The sequence below is a fragment of the Heteronotia binoei genome, chromosome 15 (genome assembly GCF_032191835.1).
Source record: "Heteronotia binoei isolate CCM8104 ecotype False Entrance Well chromosome 15, APGP_CSIRO_Hbin_v1, whole genome shotgun sequence".
Lineage (NCBI taxonomy): Eukaryota > Metazoa > Chordata > Lepidosauria > Squamata > Gekkonidae > Heteronotia > Heteronotia binoei.
The window spans coordinates 63,495,296-63,514,218 of record NC_083237.1 but is presented as its reverse complement, the minus strand read 5'-3'; the positions used below and the strand labels follow the sequence as shown (position 1 = coordinate 63,514,218).

At 49.4% G+C, this 18,923-nt stretch overlaps 1 protein-coding gene across 1 annotated transcript in view; it reads right to left on the bottom strand.

Moving 5' to 3' along the window:
• LOC132584207 (26S proteasome non-ATPase regulatory subunit 11) overlaps window positions 1-18,923 on the bottom strand; it is a 36,017-nt gene that overhangs the window by 4,027 nt on the left and 13,067 nt on the right. The window contains exons 4-12 of the mRNA XM_060256021.1: window positions 17,837-17,908; window positions 16,206-16,263; window positions 14,001-14,195; window positions 10,796-10,940; window positions 8,124-8,184; window positions 6,597-6,659; window positions 3,223-3,348; window positions 741-776; window positions 161-212 (exon numbers count right to left, since the gene is read on the bottom strand). Of these exons, the coding sequence (XP_060112004.1) occupies window positions 161-212; window positions 741-776; window positions 3,223-3,348; window positions 6,597-6,659; window positions 8,124-8,184; window positions 10,796-10,940; window positions 14,001-14,195; window positions 16,206-16,263; window positions 17,837-17,908 (808 nt within the window). The remainder of the gene's footprint in view (window positions 1-160; window positions 213-740; window positions 777-3,222; window positions 3,349-6,596; window positions 6,660-8,123; window positions 8,185-10,795; window positions 10,941-14,000; window positions 14,196-16,205; window positions 16,264-17,836; window positions 17,909-18,923) is intronic.

Below are 18,923 nucleotides of genomic sequence, written 5' to 3'. Positions count from 1 at the left end.
CTTCCTTCCTTCCTTCCTTCCTTCCTTCCTTCCTTCCTTCAAACATCTGACGTTTCTTCTATGTGGCTCTTGCATTAAGCAAGTTTGGCCACCCCCGGCTTAGAGGAAACATTGGCTGGAAAGTGAACGGGAGTATTGAGAGGCAAAAGAGGAGACTCACCATGGAACTTCTTGTCCAGGATCATCTGAGAGAGTTTCCTTTCCACATCCGCCTGAAATGGAAGCAGAAGACGGTCAAGGCCCTTCAAGCTAACAGCGGGCCAGCCGGTTTCATCCACCAGAAATGCTACAGCTCAGGGGGTAACAACCGCAACAGCGACGTGTTACGCCTCGCAAGCGGAAACCGAGAAAGTGCTGCCCTCCTCCCACAAATAAAAGAACTCAAGCCATGAATTTGTTCTGGAGAATGAACTATTTTCTATTACGCAGTGCAGATCTAAGCCTTCCAGTTCAGGACTATTCTTAGTGCTTTTGCCGCCCTGCAGAAATACGTGCACGTATCGCTGCTGGAATTCAACAAAACCTTTAATGCAGTTCAGTGTTTTACTTTTTTTCAACCTTGAGAATAGGAGATATTTCTCTTTAAGAGCGCCAAAGAAGATAAGCTCCTTCAAGCAGCTTGGTTTCCTTTTAAAGGGAGGATTTTTTTCTTCACAGCTGCGCCGTCTACAGCAGCAGCAACCAGTACTGTTCCACAAGAATGCCACCTTGTGGGGACTTCCTGCAGCCCGGGCTCTTACCTTTGACAACTTGATAAGGCTAGATATGTGTTCAATCTGAAAAAGAAAAAAGAAATCCAGACAGGATAACTCACTGAAAATGTCAAGACAGTGTGCGTTTGCAATACAAAAGGCCAACGCCATGCTGGGAATTATTAGGAAGGGAATTGAAAACAAATCAGCCAGTATCATAATGCCCCTGTATAAATCGATGGTGCGGTCTCATTTGGAGTACTGTGTGCAGTTCTGGTCACCGCACCTCAAAAAGGATATTATAGCATTGGAGAAAGTCCAGAAAAGGGCAACTAGAATGATTAAAGGGCTGGAGCACTTTCCCTATGAAGAAAGGTTGAAACGCTTGGGACTCTTTAGCTTGGAGAAACGTCGACTGCGGGGTGACATGATAGAGGTTTACAAGATAATGCATGGGATGGAGAAAGGAGAGAAAGAGGTACTTTTCTCCCTTTCTCACAATACAAGAACTCGTGGGCATTCGATGAAATTGCTGAGCAGACAGGTTAAAACGGATAAAAGGAAGTACTTCTTCACCCAAAGGGTGATTAACATGTGGAATTCACTGCCACAGGAGGTGGTGGCGGCCACAAGCATAGCCACCTTCAAGAGGGGTTTAGATAAAAATATGGAGCAAAGGTCCATCAGTGGCTATTAGCCACAGTGTGTGTGAGTGTGTGTGTGTGTATATATATATATAAAAAATTTTTGCCACTGTGTGACACAGAGTGTTGGACTGGATGGGCCATTGGCCTGATCTAACATGGCTTCTCTTATGTTATTATGTGACACAGAGTGTTGGACTGGAGGGGCCATTGGCCTGATCCAACATGGCTTCTCTTATGTTATTATGTGACACAGAGTGTTGGACTGGAGGGGCCATTGGCCTGATCCAACAGGGCTTCTCTTATGTTATTATGTGACACAGAGTGTTGGACTGGAGGGGCCATTGGCCTGATCCAACATGGCTTCTCTTATGTGACACAGAGTGTTGGACTGGATGGGCCATTGGCCTGATTCAACATGGCTTCCCTTATGTTCTTCTGTGACACAGAGTGTTGGACTGGATGGGCCATTGGCCTGATCTAACATGGCTTCTCTTATGTGACACAGAGTGTTGGACTGGATGGGTCATTGGCCTGATCCAACATGGCTTCTCTTATGTTCTTCTGTGACACAGAGTGTTGGACTGGATGGGCCACTGGCCTGATCCAACATGGCTTCCCTTATGTTCTTCTGTGACACAGAGTGTTGGACTGGATGGGCCATTGGCCTGATCTAACATGGCTTCTCTTATGTGACACAGAGTGTTGGACTGGATGGGTCATTGGCCTGATCCAACATGGCTTCTCTTATGTTCTTCTGTGACACAGAGTGTTGGACTGGATGGGCCATTGGCCTGATCTAACATGGCTTCTCTTATGTTCTTACAGTAACGCTAGCCAAGCAAAGGCACTCAGAGCACACAGGAACTGTGGGCAGGTCCTGCAGCTTGTAGGTTTGCATCAGGGAGGGTGGCTGATTCTGTGTATTGATAACTTTTAGACCACAACGTAAACGACTCCCCTTATCCCACGGGCGATTCCTACTACCCATCGGGCTAGATTTGTTTTCTCCCAAATGCAACACTGTGTATCTTGGGAGTGGCCGGCGCAAGCCAATAACAATCCGTTCTGAGCCCTGGTGATATTTCCTATAACCCGAGGGCGGCCAAACTTGCTTCATGTGAGAGACACAGAGAATAAACGTCCGATGTTTGAGAAGCGCATGACACGAATAGCAGATGTTTGAGAAAAGAAAGGACGGACAGGAAGGGAGGAAAATAGATAAGGAAGAGAGGTGGAAAGAAAGCAACTTTAACTTTAAAATGCATTTTCCAAGCTGCTGGCCAGTGGGGTTGCGGGGGCTTCAAGAGCCACACAATGTGCGTGAAAGAGCCACATGTGGCTCCCAAGCCACGGTTTGGCTACCCCTGCTATAACCTCTGCTCAAAAATGTAACAGTAGAATTTGGGCAGGTATACAGGAAACACAAGACTGACACAGCAGTCACCAATGATTGATGCACCATTCCTTTCTTGTTCTCTTATAACCCTCCCATCCATCTTCCTGCCCCCTGAAGTTTCGTTCACTGCTTCAGCCTCTAACCAGCTGCATAGAAACAAGACACATCCCTGCCGAAGCAGAGGCACACAAGGGGAGATCCACCTGCTTTTAGCACAGAATTCAGTCTGCTGTCAATATTGATGAATACTTTTATATATACAAAGGCAGCTTGGAGCCATGACAGTAACTGATCCCAAAACGACAGCCACCACCGCTACCCACAACGACCGTTATCCCATGTCCATTCAATCCTCGATGCCCACAGCTCTGCCGGGAGGCGAGATTGTCGGCTTTCAATATTTCACTGGGAATTCAAAAGCAGGCGACCTCCAAAGCCTCCTGGAGGCAGAACGATAGATCAGGCATGCTCCAAAAGTCTTCCTTACCTGCACTCTGGAGAACGGTTCGATGACCCGGATCAGGTTCTGTTCCAATAAGTTATCGTAGAGTTTGCCCAAATGCGTATTGATGATGGGGTCGTCCCTGAGTTCAACTTTATAATCTTTCAGCGCCTGCGGAAGGTCAGGGGTCAGCAACGTGAGCAGAGAACCATCTTGCGATCCCTCCCAGCCCAAGAGAGGGACACTTTCCCCTGGCACTTCCCTCCTCCCCAAAGACTGATCCAGGCCCAAAGTACAGGCTGCATTTTATAACACCTGAAATTTTACTCCAAGAGAAGAAGAGGTGGTGGAAGTTTTGCATCTTGCCTACAATTTAGACTCCGCGTGCCGTTCGCAAGCAAGGATGCAACACAACGTAGAACTCCCAGCCACTGGAAATGCTGTTCAGACTCTAAGATTTCACTAGACAATGACCACGTTTTCAAATCTAGCGTTACACCCTGCGAATGTCAGGGCTAAAATCTTCATTTTAAAAGTACGAGCTCCATCTCCCTAACTAATTCCCTTCCGACTTGTGCGGTGCAAGTGCAGAAGCCAGCCCCACCCATTATGCACAGGATAGAGAAGGTGGAGAAAGGACTTTCCTCCCAATACAAGAACTCATGCGAACTCAATGAAATTGCTGAGCAGTTGCGTTAGAACTGATAAAAGGAAGCACTTCTTCACCCAAAGGACCCAAAAGGAAGTACTTCTTCACCCACGTGGAATTCACTGCCACAGGAGGTGGCGGCGGCTACAAGCATAGACAGCTTCAAGAGGGGACTGGAAAAGCATATGGAGCAGAGGTCCATCAGTAGCTATTAGCCACAGCTTATCATTGGAACTCTCTGTCTGGGGCAGTGATCCTCTGTATTCTTGGTGCTTGGGGGGCAACAGTGGGAGGGCTTCTAGTGTCCTGGCCCCACTGATGGAGCTCCTGATGGCACCTGAATTTTTAAGACACTGTGTGACACAGAGTGTTGGACTGGATGGGCCACTGGCCTGATCCAACATGGCTTCTCTTATGTTCTTAAGTGACACAGAGTGTTGGACTGGATGGGCAACTGGCCTGATCCAACATGGCTTCTCTTATGTTCTTCTGTGACACAGAGTGTTGGACTGGATGGGCCACTGGCCTGATCCAACATGGCTTCTCTTATGTTCTTATGTGACAGTGTTGGACTGGATGGGCCATTGGCCTGATCCAACATGGCTTCTCTTATGCTCTTATGTGACACAGAGTGTTGGACTGGATGGGCCACTGGCCTGATCCAACATGGCTTCTCTTATGCTCTTACGTGACACAGTGTTGGACTGGATGGGCCATTGGCCTGATCCAACATGGCTTCTCTTATATTCTTCTGTGATACAGAGTGTTGGACTGGATGGGCCACTGGCCTAATCCAGCAGAGAGAAGGGTGGGGTATAAATCTGCAGTCGTCTTCTTCTCTGACCATCTTTGCAAACCCTACAGGGGTTGCCTTAAGTCACTTGATGGCTCTTTCCACCACCAAGACGACTTTAGCAAATTTAGATACGACGGCAACTTATACCCTGCCCTTCTCTTTGAATCAGAGTCTCAGAGCAGCTCACAATCTCCTATATCTTCTCCCTCCACAACGAACACCCTGTGAGGTGGGTGGGGTTGAGAGGGCTCTCACAGCAGCTGCCCTTTCAAGGACAACCTCTGCCAGGGCTATGGCTGACCCAAGGCCATTCAAGCAGGTGCAAGTGGAGGAGTGGGGAATCAAACCCGGTTCTCCCAGATAAGAGAGCTCTGGCTGACCCAAGGCCATTCAAGCAGGTGCAAGTGGAGGAGTGGGGAATCCAACCCGGTTCTCCCAGATAAGAGAGCTCTGGCTGACCCAAGGCCATTCAAGCAGGTGCAAGTGGAGGAGTGGGGAATCAAACCCGGTTCTCCCAGATAAGAGAGCTCTGGCTGACCCAAGGCCATTCCAGCAGCTGCAAGTGGAGGAGTGGGGAATCCAACACGGTTCTCCCAGATAAGAGAGCTCTGGCTGACCCAAGGCCATTCCAGCAGCTGCAAGTGGAGGAGCGGGGAATCAAACCCGGTTCTCCCAGATAAGAGGGCTCTGGCTGACCCAAGGCCATTCAAGCAGGCGCAAGTGGAGGAGGGGGGAATCAAACCCGGTTCTCCCAGATAAGAGAGCTCTGGCTGACCCAAGGCCATTCCAGCAGCTGCAAGTGGAGGAGTGGGGAATCAAACCCGTTTCTCCCAGATAAGAGTCCATGCACTTAACCACTACACCAAAGTGGCTCTCCCAGTTTGCCCGGCAAGCCCGATCTCATCAGATCTGAGAAGCTAAGCAGGCTAGCCTCTGGATGGGAGACCTCCAAGGAATACCAGGGATGTGATGCAGAGGCAAGCAACCTCTGGCCATCTTTGCAAGCCCTATGGGGGTTGCCCTAAGTCACTTGATGACTCTCCACCACCAAGACCACTTGAGCAAATGTAGATACCTACATATCCTACCCAAAGCACAGCAGCTCTTCCTGGGCTGGGTGAGTGGGAAGAGGAGGAGGAGGAAGAAGACTAAAGGGTTTCAGCGGCAAGAAGGGGAGTCGCAGCCTCACATACTGGTATTCATCTAAGCCCTGCTTCCTAAAAGCGCACTGTGAGCTTGCAGCAGTCAATAAAATGGACCATCCTTAGAATACTGCCATTGCTAGACTCCACAGAACACAAATGCCCAGTATCTCCAATATCCCCTGTAATCTTTCCCCTTGTGGAGCAGAATAGAACTGCTCAGAGCTTTTTTTTTGTAGCAGGAACTCCTTTGCTTATTAGGCCCTGCACCCCGATGTAGCTCCAGGAGCTTCCAGGGCTCTCAGGACAGGGCCTACTGTAAGCTCTTGGAGAACTGGCTGCATCAGGGGTGTGGGGCCTAATATGCAAAGGAGTTCCTGCTACCAAAAAAAGGCCCTGGACTGTAATCACAAAATGGACCCAGGGCAGGACAAGACCCTGCATGAACATATGAAGCTGCCTTCTACTGAATCAGACCCTCGGTCCATCAAAGTCAGTCTTGTCTCCTCAGACTGGAAGCGGCTCTCCAGAGTCTCCAGCTGAGGTTTTTCACGCCTATTTGCCTGGACCCTTTTGAGTTGGAGCTGCCGGGGATTGAACCTGGGACCTTCTGCTTCCCAAGCAGATGCTCTACCACTGAGCCACCATCCCTCCCCGGACTCAGCAGGCTCCAGACTGCTGCTGAGTGGGGCTTCCTCTTAACGAGCAGCCACTCACCCACGCAGCTTAGTGAGAACATTTCTCCACGCTTCCAGTGTTCAAAAGACAGGACTGGATTTTATCGCATACCAAAAAAAAAAAATCCACTCAGTTCCTAAATCTGCCCGCTCACCTTTTTGAAGTCCTCCAGCGATCGGTTCTTACTGGCTTGGGCCACACACTTTAGTGCTTCTGTCTGCAAAGAAAAGAAGAGACCGAGTTGGTGTCACGCCGGACCATCAGCAGAGCATCGGAAATTGCTTCTCTCTCTACTAAAGACAGGGCCTTTTCGGTAACGGCTCCTTGCTGGTGGAACCAGCTGCCGGAAGGGGTGAGGGCCCTGCGTGACCTTGGGCAGTTCCGCAGGGCCTGTAAGACAGCCCTCTTCCGGCTGGCCTATAACTAACATTGGAAACTTTATGGAAGGTTGCAGTGTAGCACTTTGGCAGATCGTTTGAGCCAGTTTGGTGTAGTGGCTAAGTGTGCGGACTCTTATCTGGGAGAACCGGGTTTGATTCCCCCACTCCTCCACTTGCACCTGCTAGCATGGCCTTGGGTCAGCCATAGCTCTGGCAGAGGTTGTCCTTGAAAGGGCAGCTGCTGTGAGAGCCCTCTCCAGCCCCACCCACCTCACAGGGTGTCTGTTGTGGGGGAGGAAGGGAAAGGAGATTGTGAGCCGCTCTGAGACTCTTCGGAGTGGAGGACGGGATATAAATCCAATATCTTCTTACTATTTTACTGTGTTAAATTGTTGCAAATTGATGTATTTTTAAAACCAAACTCTATGTTAGATTTTATAATAATAAATTTATTTTTGTATCCCGCCCTCCCCTGCCAAAGGCAGGCTCAGGACGGCTCACAGGACATGGTATAACCGTGATTTCAATAAAATACAATCAGTACAATAAAACAGATTAAAATACAGTTAAATTACATTATAATTTAAGTTAAAATTAGATAAAACAGCCGTTATAAGTTAGTAATTAAGGTGTTACAATTCACAAACATGTATAGGATGGCTATAAGTTAATTTAGCCGGGTTCCATCTTAAAAGTGAGCTGAAAGAGGGTGGTTTTGCAAGCCCTGCAAAACGGATTCAGGTGAACCACCCTGAGCCGCTTCGGTGGGAAGGGGGGGGGATATAAACTGAAATAAACTGAAACTGAAACTACTAAGAGCACGGCATTGCCCAGAAACCTTTTTAAAGAGACTGATCGTTGCAGTATACCACAGGATAAATCGAATGAAATAAATAAATAAGATTACGGAAGCTATCTGTCACGGACTCTTCTAAAGCTGTACTTGTTGTATTACTTATGGTGTGAGAAGGTGTTCGTATAAATCAAATTAAGATAACTTGTTTTATCATTTTAAAATAGTGTTTATTTAGGTGATTTTTCTTCGTACTGCGCTATAATTTACTGAAAGACGGCTGACAAATCACCAAAGCAGGACACGGAATGGCTGAAAACAAGCAATCCGGGCAAAAGAACGTCAGCCAAAGCTGCAGAGAACGATCCGACTGCAGCTGTGGAGACACTGAGATCGTCTGAAGGTTCCCCGTAGCAAAGGCCCGCCTGCAAGGCAGCCAAACTCACTCGTAAATTACAGTGGGGACTAAAAGAAGCACCGAGGAAAGAGGCAGGGAGTGCTCCCATACCTGTCTGCCAGCGTATCGCAGAGCAAGCTTCCCGCTCACAAGCGCTTGCACGTCCTCAGGCCTGCGGAGAGAACACAGAACAGGAAATGTTGATTCATCGTGGACGTGACTGCAGCCTATCGTGGCACCCTCGATGTAACCCATACCCCCCCCCCCCCCAGCTCTGCAGGGGCCGGTCATAAGTGTTAATCAGAGGACTCTTTTGCAAACCTCAGACACCATGCAAGACTGCGAAAATCCAAAGGATATGAAGATGATGCTACTGGTTTTACATCCCACCCTATACTTTGAATCTCAGTCTCAGTGTGGTCACTATCTCCTTTACCTCCCCCCACCCCACAACAGACACCCTGTGAGGTAGGTGGGGCTGAAGAAGAAGATGATATTGGATTTATATCCCGCCCTCCACTCCAAAGAGTCTCAAAGCGGCTCACAATCTCCTTTATCTTCCTCCCCCACAACAGACACCCTGTGAGGTGGATGGGGCTGGAGAGGGCTCTCACAGCAGCTGCCCTTTCAAGGACAACCTCTGCCAGAGCTATGGCTGACTCAAGGCCATTTCAGCAGGTGCAAGTGGAGGAGTGGGGAATCAAACCTGGTTCTCCCAGATAAGAGTCCGCACACTTAACCACTACACCAAACTGGCTCTCCAGCTGCTGAGAGAGCTCTTACAGCAGCTGCCCTTTCAAGGACAACTCCTACGAGAGCTCTGGCTGACCCAAGGGATAGGAGGACAGAAGAGAGGCCTTGAAATCAACATTTTGGCGAGGGCAGATTTCAAAAAAAAAAAAAAGGGAGGAAGGAGAAACAGCAAGGAACTAGCATCTTCCTACAGGGGATGAGAAGAAAAGAGCGGAAGTGAAATCCGGTGCCTGTTTGAAAAGGAGGTTAAGGGATTTTTTTTTTGTTAGAATGGGGAAATGGTGGTGGGTTTGAATATAGTACAGGACAGATGGGCTGGCATACACAGGAGAGAGGCGGGAGGGTGGTAGAGAAACAGGAGCCAGGAGGGGACAGGATCGGAGGGGGGGCGGGGCGGCAAATGGAGGCCTTTTGGAAGGCTTCGACGACCCCAAAGAAACCGGCATGCGCTGTAACTCTTGTGCACACTAAATTCATTTAACAACTTAACCGGGCGAGACAAGCGACTGAATTCCAGGACGTTATTTTAAAAGCTTTTGTAATAAGTTTTTTTGAATTTCGGACTTCTTATTTTTGTTACTGTATCACGTTTCCCCCTGCCTTCGGCCTTTCTGCGATTCTCCTATTAGCATTGGGAACTCTCGCACGAGCAGCCGCAGCAACCCCCACTGAGAAGCCTCACCGAGAAGAGCAGCTCCCGGCTGTGCATTAAATTCCAGGGGCTGACGGCGACTTGTGGAAAGATTCCCACAGCTTCACTGCAAAAGGCTTAAGAAACGCACTCTCGGAGAAGACCGAGCGCGTGGCATCTGGAGGATCCTTCTCTCTCCCGGGGGTGGGCTTCCTGTCACAGGAAGGGAAGCATGGCCCAGCCTCCACAGCGCACCAGAAAGTTCACGATGGCGGCTTTGGAGGTCACCTTCTCATAAGAAGAACATTTCACACGAGAGGGGTCTGGATTAGACTTCCACCAGCCAGAACAGGAGTGGCCAAAGCTGCTTAATGTAAGAGCCATGCAGGATAAATGTCAGATGTTTGAGAGCCGCAAGGCCACGAATGTCAGATGTTTGAGGGAGGAAAGGAAGGAGAAGGGGGGAAGGGAGGAAGGATGATGGGAGGAGAGGTCGAAAGAAAGCGACTTTAACTTTAAATGCATTTTCCAAGCTGCCGTCTGGCTTGGAGGAGGGATTTAAAGAGAGAAACACCTTTTCCAAGTCAGCCGACAGGGTCATGGGAGTTTTAAGAGCCACACAGGATGCGTGAAAGAGCCACGTGTGGCTCCCGAGCTGCAGTTTGCCCACCTCTGAGCAAGAAGGAAAGGCAAGCACTCTGCTACTCTTTGGCACATTGACCCTTGTTCTTTCTCCTCCTCTGGAGAGCCAGTTTGGTGTAGTGGTTAAGTGGGCGGACTCTTGTCTGGGAGAACCGGGTTTGATTCCCCACTCCTCCACTTGCACCTGCTGGAATGGCCTTGGGTCAGCCATAGCTCTGGCAGAGGTTGTCCTCGAAAGGGCAGCTGCTGTGAGAGCCCTCTCCAGCCCCACCCACCTCACAGGGTGTCTGTTGTGGGGGAGGAAGGGAAAGGAGATTGTGAGCCGCTCTGAGACTCTTCGGAGTGGAGGGTGGGATATAAATCCAATATCTTCATCTACCTCACAGGGTGTCTGTTGTGGGGGAGGAGGGAAAGGAGATTGTGAGCTGCTCTGAGACTCTTCAGAGTGGAGGGCGGGATATAAATCCAGTATCTTCATCTACCTCACAGGGTGTCTGTTGTGGGGGAGGAAGGGAAAGGAGATTGTGAGCCGCTCTGAGACTCTCCGGAGTGGAGGGTGGGATATAAATCCAATATCATCATCTTCTTCTTCTCTTCCTGCCATAAGTCAACACCCCAAATCCCACACATTAAGGGCTCTCAGATGACAGCAGGCGCTGACTGCAGAGTGCTTTGCGCTGCCACGTGGAGAGTGAGGGGAGACAGAGGGGCAGGGCTGTGCCGTGACACTGCTCCTGCGGTATCATTAGCCACGTACGAGTTCAGCATGATCTTGCACAGCAGCATGTACTTCAACGCTGTGATGGCTTTGGGGCTGTCGATAGAGTCGTAACCCTCGAACGCCTCATAAAAATACGAGTACGCCGTCTTCCAGTCTTTCTCTTCTGCTGCATGGATGATGCCTGTTGGAAACGGGAGGCAAAGAACAGGTCTGGTGTTACGACTATCGTAGACCCACCCGCAGGACAGCAGAAAGGGAGACGTGGCCGCCCACGCCTTCGCCTACAAGCGCAAGGGACTTGGTGGGGGAGAGGGGAGCAGAGTCTTGAATGCTCACACCTTCATTGTGAGACTAGACTACTGTAATGGCCTCTACATGGGGCTGCCCTTGTACCGAACTCAGAAACTCCAGCAAGTGCAGAACGCGGCAGCCAGGCTGCTGGTGGGTCTACCTAGGTGGGAACATGTGCGGCCTAGGCTGCGCGAGCTGCACTGGCTGCCAATTGTATACAGAGTCCGTTACAAGGTGCTGGTTATTACCTTTAAAGCCCTATATGGCTGAGGACCTGCCTACCTTAGGGACCGTCTCTCTCCATATGTTCCCCAGAGGGCACTGAGATCTAGTTCACAAAATCTAGTGAAAATCCCCGGGCCAAAGGAGGCCTAACTGAAAGTAACAGGTGAGCGGGCCTTCTCGATAACAGCACCCCAACGGTGGAACCAGCTGCCAGAGGAGTTGAGGGCCCTGCGGGACCTTAATCAGTTCCGTAGGGCTTGCAAAACCGTCCTTTTCCAGCCGGCATATTAAGATGGAACCATCGCATCAATAAGCTATGTTTCCATGTATATTAAGAATGTAGCACCATTGATTTATACTGTAATTTAAATTTTAATCTAATTGTTTTTAGAAGATGAAGAAGATATTGGATTTATATCCCGCCCTCCACTCCCAAGAGTCTCAGAGCGGCTCACAATCTCCTTTACCTTCCTCCCCCACAACAGACACCCTGTGAGGTGGGTGGGGCTGAGAGGGCTCTCACAGCAGCTGCCCTTTCAAGGACAACCTCTGCCAGAGCTCTGGCTGACCCAAGGCCATTCCAGCAGCTGCAAGTGGAGGAGTGGGAATCAAACCTGGTTCTCCCAGATAAGAGAGCTCTGGCTGACCCAAGGCCATTCGAGCAGCTGCAAGTGGAGGAGTGGGGAATCACACCCGGTTACATAAGAACATAAGAGAAGCCATGTTGGATCAGGCCAACGGCCCATGCAGTCCAACACTCTGTGTCACACAGTGGTTCTCCCAGGTAAGAGTCCGCACACTTAACCACTACACCAAACTGGCTCTCTTCCAGCCCTGCCCCAACTTCATGTCAGGTGCCCCAGACCTTCCCTTCCCCTCCACTGTCGCAGAGGTGAAAGATGAGAGGCCCGGGCTGACTCCTCCTTCTCCCCGCAATTCAAATTGCACGGGAGGGGTACCCAGGAAAAGCTGATCCCCCCCCCATGGCATTTAAAGGGCCTACCGATCAGTCAGGCACCCTGAGTCGGGAGCCTTGGGTCACGGCATGACTTTTGTGCATGCCCCCCAACTTTGAAAATCCTGGCTACGGCGCTGTCCACCAGTTAGAAAGAAAGGAAAGTGTTATGCTCCTTTGGGCCCATCAAGATCCCTGACGAAGTGTGTGCATGCACACGAAAGCTTACCCCCAGAATTACACCAGGCTCAAACTTTGCCCTAATACTCTTTGATGTTCTGGTCCCAAAATTTCTGCTGCTTCTCTCACAAGAGGTCATCAAACTCGGGGCCAAGCAAGCATGGGAGCACCACCTACTCGTTTTCTGACAAAGTATCACCATGACATCTATCTAGAGAGCCAGTCTGGTGTAGTGGTTAGGAATGCAGATGCTTATCTGGGAAAACTGGGCTTCATTCCCCACTCCTCACATGCAGCTGCTGGAATGGCCTTGGGTCAGCCATAGCTCTCTTATCTGGGAGAACCAGGTTTGCTTCCCCGCTCCTCCACTTGCAGCTGCTGGAATGGCCTTGGGTCAGCCATAGCTCTCTTATCTGGGAGAACCGGGTTTGATTCCCCACTCCTCCACTCGCAGCTGCTGGAATGGCCTTGGGTCAGCCATAGCTCTCTTATCTGGGAGAACCGGGTTTGATTTCTTACTCCTCTACTTGCACCTGCTGGAATGGCCTTGGGTCAGCCAGAGCTCTCTTATCTGGGAGAACCAGGTTGGATTCCCCACTGCTCCACTTGCAGCTGCTGGAATGGCCTTGGGTCAGCCAGAGCTCTCTTATCTGGGAGAACCGGGTTTGCTTCCCCGCTCCTCCACTTGCAGCTGCTGGAATGGCCTTGGGTCAGCCAGAGCTCTCTTATCTGGGAGAACCGGGTTTGATTCCCCCCTCCTCCACTTGCAGCTGCTGGAATGGCCTTGGGTCAGCCAGAGCTCTCTTATCTGGGAGAACCAGGTTTGCTTCCCCACTCCTCCACTTGCAGCTGCTAGAATGGCCTTGGGTCAGCCAGAGCTATCTTATCTGGGAGAACCAGGTTGGATTCCCCACTCCTCCACTTGCAGCTGCTGGAATGGCCTTGGGTCAGCCAGAGCTCTCTTATCTGGGTGAACCAGGTTTGCTTCCCCACTCCTCCACTTGCAGCTGCTGGAATGGCCTTGGGTCAGCCAGAGCTCTCTTATCTGGGAGAACCGGGTTTGCTTCCCCGCTCCTCCACTTGCAGCTGCTGGAATGGCCTTGGGTCAGCCAGAGCTCTCTTATCTGGGAGAACCAGGTTTGCTTCCCCACTCCTCCACTTGCAGCTGCTGGAATGGCCTTGGGTCAGCCAGAGCTCTCTTATCTGGGAGAACCAGGTTTGCTTCCCCACTCCTCCACTTGCAGCTGCTGGAATGGCCTTGGGTCAGCCAGAGCTCTCTTATCTGGGAGAACCAGGTTGGATTCCCCACTCCTCCACTTGCAGCTGCTGGAATGGCCTTGGGTCAGCCATAGCTCTCACTGAGCTGCCCTTGAAAGGGCAGCTGCTGTAATAGCCCTCTCACCCCCACTCATCTCTCCTTGTTGGGGGGCGGGGAGAAGATATAGGAGATTGTAAGCCGCTCTGAGTCTCTGATTCAGAGAGAAGGGCGGGATATAAATCTGTGGTGGTCTTCTTCAACAACGCCAGAGGCATTGGCCAAATAGAAAGATGAACTCACAAATGGCCTTGTGGCTCATCGGCGCCACCTACCTGACTGCATATCTAGGGCCGCCTGCAGCTTGGGTGGGCAATATATTGCGTTGGCTGTGGTTCGGGCAGAGGTTAACGCTGCTCTCGCTTTTGGCAGGTTGCTCAAGGCGTGATAGGTCTTGCTCTCCAGCAGCTGGACTTCCACCAAGAGGGCCTTGTCATCCATCTTCTTCAACTCCCGCAAAAGCTGTGAGCCTGGAAAAAGCAACACACTGGAGCCAGCCGCTGGAGAAACCCTTCGACTAATAGCCGGCTGCTTCCCTTTTGCTGGATTCTTAAAATGCTTTATTCTAATCTCGGCCACGAAATGAAAAAGAAACGCAGTTATGGCACAGAGAGCTAGCAGGATATAATGGCTAGAGGGTCCACTTCTAACGGAGAGAGCCCTAAATCCAAAATCTGCAATACAGCAATAAAGTTAACTGGGTGATCTTGGGTAAGTCATTCTCTCTCAAGACTTCCAGGAGGCTGGAAGACTTCCCCTGAAAGACTGGGGAAGATCAGGCTACCTATGAAACAAATAAATGAGATCTCTCCTCACCAGTGAGAGACACCGTCCTGTCTCCCTTCCAAATAGGCTACTGCACATGTGCCCAACTGACTGCATTCAAAACTGTAGTATTAAAACAATCCTATTCTGGATTCGTGAAGAATCCAGCCTAGAATGAACCTGTATGAAATGTTTTAATGAACATAAGAACATAAGAGAAGCCATGTTGGATCAGGCCAATGGCCCATCCAGTCCAACACTCTGTCACACAGTGGCAAATTTTATATATACACACAGACACACACATATACACACTTTGGCTAATAGCCGCTGATGGACCTCTGCTCCATATTTTTATCTAACCCTCTCTTGAAGGTGGCTATGCTTGTGGCCGCCACCACCTCCTGTGGCAGTGAATTCCACATGTTAATCACCCTTTGGGTGAAGAAGTGCATCCTTTTATCCGATATAACATGTCTGCTCAGTAATTTCATCGAATGCCCACGAGTTCTTGTATTGTGAGAAAGGGAGAAAAGTACTTCTTTCTCTACTTTCTCCATCCCATGCATTATCTTGCAAACCTCTATCATGTCACCCCGCAGTCGACATTTCTCCAAGCTAAAGAGCCCCAAGCGTTTCAACCTTTCTTCATAGGGAAGGTGTTCCAGCCCTTTAATCATTCTAGTTGCCCTTTTCTGGACTTTCTCCAATGCTATAATATCCTTTTTGAGGTGCGGCGACCAGAACTGCACACAGTACTCCAAATGAGACCGCACCATCGATTTATACAGGGGCATTATGATGCTGGCTGATTTGTTTTCAATTCCCTTCCTAATAATTCCCAGCATGGCATTGGCCTTTTTTATTGCAAGCGCACACTGTCTTGACATTTTCAGTGAGTTATCTACCACGACCCCAAGATCTCTCTCTTGGTCAGTCTCTGCCAGTTCACATGATTTTATTGTGACTCCATTTTTAGCACTATGTTGTTTTAACTGTTGTTAGCTGCCCTGAGCCTGTCAGGGGAGGGCGGGATACACATGTAATAAAATAAATTGACTGGTAAACCATTTATTTATTATGACATTGGAGGTAGATCGGAAATCAGCCAGCCCAGGGGTCACACTGAGCAGCTGAATGTGTGGGTTGAAATACTGGGCATTTGAAACAATACAGCAGTTCTGTCTGGGGGGCTCAATGGCCCCTTCACATCGTGCGACGATCATGCTTGTGTGAAACACATCCAGGGCTAAGCAGCTTCTTATGTTTTCCAACCTTAACAGGAGAAACTGTGAAAACCCAAGATGTCTTCTTCCTAGACGTGTGATAGCTCGAAAATTCCCCATCCTGACAACTTCCCCCAATATTTTCCAAGATTTTATTTATTTATTTACTTATTTCGATTTATATCCCGCCCTCCCCACCAAAGCAGGCTCGGGGCGGCTCGCCTATTCATGTACGGGAAAATTCAAGATGGGAAAATTTGGAAGAGTGCTAAAAAAAAATTCCTATATTTTTTTTCCTCTTTTGGAGCAAGCAAAATGCTTTTTATTCGCTCTAAATGCGTAATATGAAAACCTTCCGAGAAATACAGTCTAAAGCATATAAATGCTTTAGTCTAAAGCATATATACAGTCTAAAGATATAAATAAAATAAATAAATTTATTATATTAAAGCATAAGATGATGTTAATTCCAGTTGGACGTCGTCTTACCTAACTGTAACGCCTCCTGGTACCTTTTAGTGTCAAAGTACAAGGACACCAGCCTTGCCTAGAAAAGGGGGGAAAATATTTTTTTAAAGGATTTTAATTAAAACTAGACTATAAATACATATACCCCGACCATTCCAGCCCAGGCTAGCCTAATCTCTGCAGATCTTGGGAGATTAGGGTACTTCGTATTTGGGTGGGAGAACATCAAGAAAATCCAGTGTTGCTATGGAGAGTGGGCAGCGGCAAACCACCTCTGTTTGTCTCTTGCCTTGAAAACTCTACGAAGTCACCATTAAGTCAGCTGCAATGTGACTGCCCTTGACATGCACACAAATACATTTAGGAACCAAGCTGGCAGTAAACACTACGCAAGGCATGGGACAGGGAAGACCCCTGCCAGGAAAACTTAACAAGAGCAGCGCAGCACAACGCTCAGGTGAGCCTCTGCAGAAAAGGCTACAGTGCGTTTTAAGAGGAACGTGCGCCCAAAATGGTATTTTCTATTTTTTGTCATGAGCACACAAGCAGACCAATTGCCCACCTTAAACACAGTCAGAAAATACAAAAGGCTGGTGCATTGTAAAGCCACTGAGTACCAAAGGGGAGGGACGGTGGCTCAGTGGTAGAGCATCTGCTTGGTAAGCAGAAGGTCCCAGGTTCAATCCCTGGCATCTCCAACTAAAAAGGGTCCAGGCAAATAGGTGTGAAAAACCTCAGCTTGAGACCCTGGAGAGCCGCTGCCAGTCTGAGTAGACAATACTGACTTTGATGGACCAAGGGTCTGATTCAGTATAAGGCAGCTTCATATGTTAGAGGAGGGATGGTGGCTCAGTGGTAGAGCATCTGCTTGGGAAGCAGAAGGTCCCAGGTTCAATCCCCGGCATCTCCCATTAAAAAGTGTCCAGGCAAAGAGGTGTGAAAAACCTCAGCTGGAGACCCTGGAGAGCCATGAATGGGGCTGTGGCTCAGTGGTAGAGCATCTGCTTGGTAAGCAGAAGGTCCCAGGTTCAATCCCCGGCATCTCCAACTAAAAAGGGTCCAGGCAAATAGGTCTGAAAAACCTCAGCTTGAGACCCTGGAGAGCCATGAATGGGGCTGTGGCTCAGTGGTAGAGCATCTGCTTGGGAAGCAGAAGGTCCCAGGTTCAATCCCCGGTATCTCCAAAGAAGGGTCCAGGCAAGTAGGCGTGAATAACCTCAGCTGGAGACCCTGGAGAGCCACTGCTGGTGAGGGAAGGGACAGTAGCTCAGTGGTAGAGCATCTGCTTGGTAAGAAGGTCCCAGGTTCAATCCCTGGCATCTCCAAAAAAGGGTCCAGGCAAATAGGTGTGAAAAACCTCAGCATGAGACCCTGGAGAGCCGCTGCCAGTCTGAGTAGACAATACTGACTGTGATGGACCGAGGGTCTGATTCAGTATAAGGCAGCTTCATATGTCCATCCAAAGTAATGCTTTGAGACCGTGTCGGCAATAACCGGATGGTGTACTAAGAACCAAACAGGTACCAGCAGTGTGGGCATCGCAAGCCACCAGACAGGGCCACAGATTTCCAAATCCGGGTAAAGAGAGGCTAGCTTAGCCGCACAAGAAGCCAAATAAACCAACACAGAGAAAGAGGATTTTAAATCTGTACCTCCAGAGCTTGGCGCAGGAACGTCCTCTTCTCCGATTTGGCCCACTCGATGCATTCAAGACACAAGTCAACCTTCGAAGAAAGAAACCGCGGTCATTCTTTCCCTGAATATTATCCTCTGTGTGAACTTAGGTAGGAAAAATCCAATGCGTGGTTATAGGATGGGGGAGACTTGTCTGGGCAGTAGTATGTGCGAAAAGGATCTTGGGGTCTGAGTGGACCACACGCTGAATATGAGTCAACAGTGTGATGCGGCGGCTAAAAAGGCAAATGCAATATTGGGCTGTATTAGCAGAAGTGTAGTGTCCAGATCACGTGAAGCGATGGTATCGCTTTACTCTGCTCTGGTAAGACCTCACCTGGAGTATTGTATTCAGTTTTGGGCATCGCATTTTAAGAAGGATACAGACAAGCCGGACGGGGTCATAGCCAAAGACCACTTTGGTCAGTTGCATTAAGATTTCCCCATCTCCTGTGGCATCGCTGGAGACCAAGTCCTGTGAAGAAAGGTTGAAGGAGCTGGGCCTGCTTAGCCTGGAGAGGAGGCGGCTGAGAGGTGATAGGATCACCATCTTCGAGTCCTTGAAGGGTTGTCATCTAGAGGATGGTGTGGAATTGTTTTGTGGCCCCTGAAGGTATGACCAGAACCAATGGGTTGAAATTAAATCAAAAGAGTTTTTGGCTCAACGTTAGGAAGAACTTCCTGACCCTTAGAGTGATTCCTCAGTGGGCTTCCTCAGGAGGTGGTGGACTCTCCTTCCTTGGCGGTTTTTAAACAGAGGTTAGATGGCCATCTGACAGCAATGAAGAAGAAGATACTGGATTTATATCCGGCCCTCCACTCTGAATCTCAGAGTGGCTCATAATCTCCTTTACCTTCCTTCCCCACAACAGACACCCTGTGAGGTGGGTGGGGCTGGAGAGGGCTCTCACAGCAGCTGCCCTTTTAAGGACAACCTCTGCCAGAGCTATGGCTGACCCAAGGCCATTCCAGCAGGTGCAAGTGGAGGAGCGGGGAATGAAACCCGGTTCTCCCAGATAAGAGTCTGCACACTTAACCACTACACCAAACTGGCTCTCCTGTGAA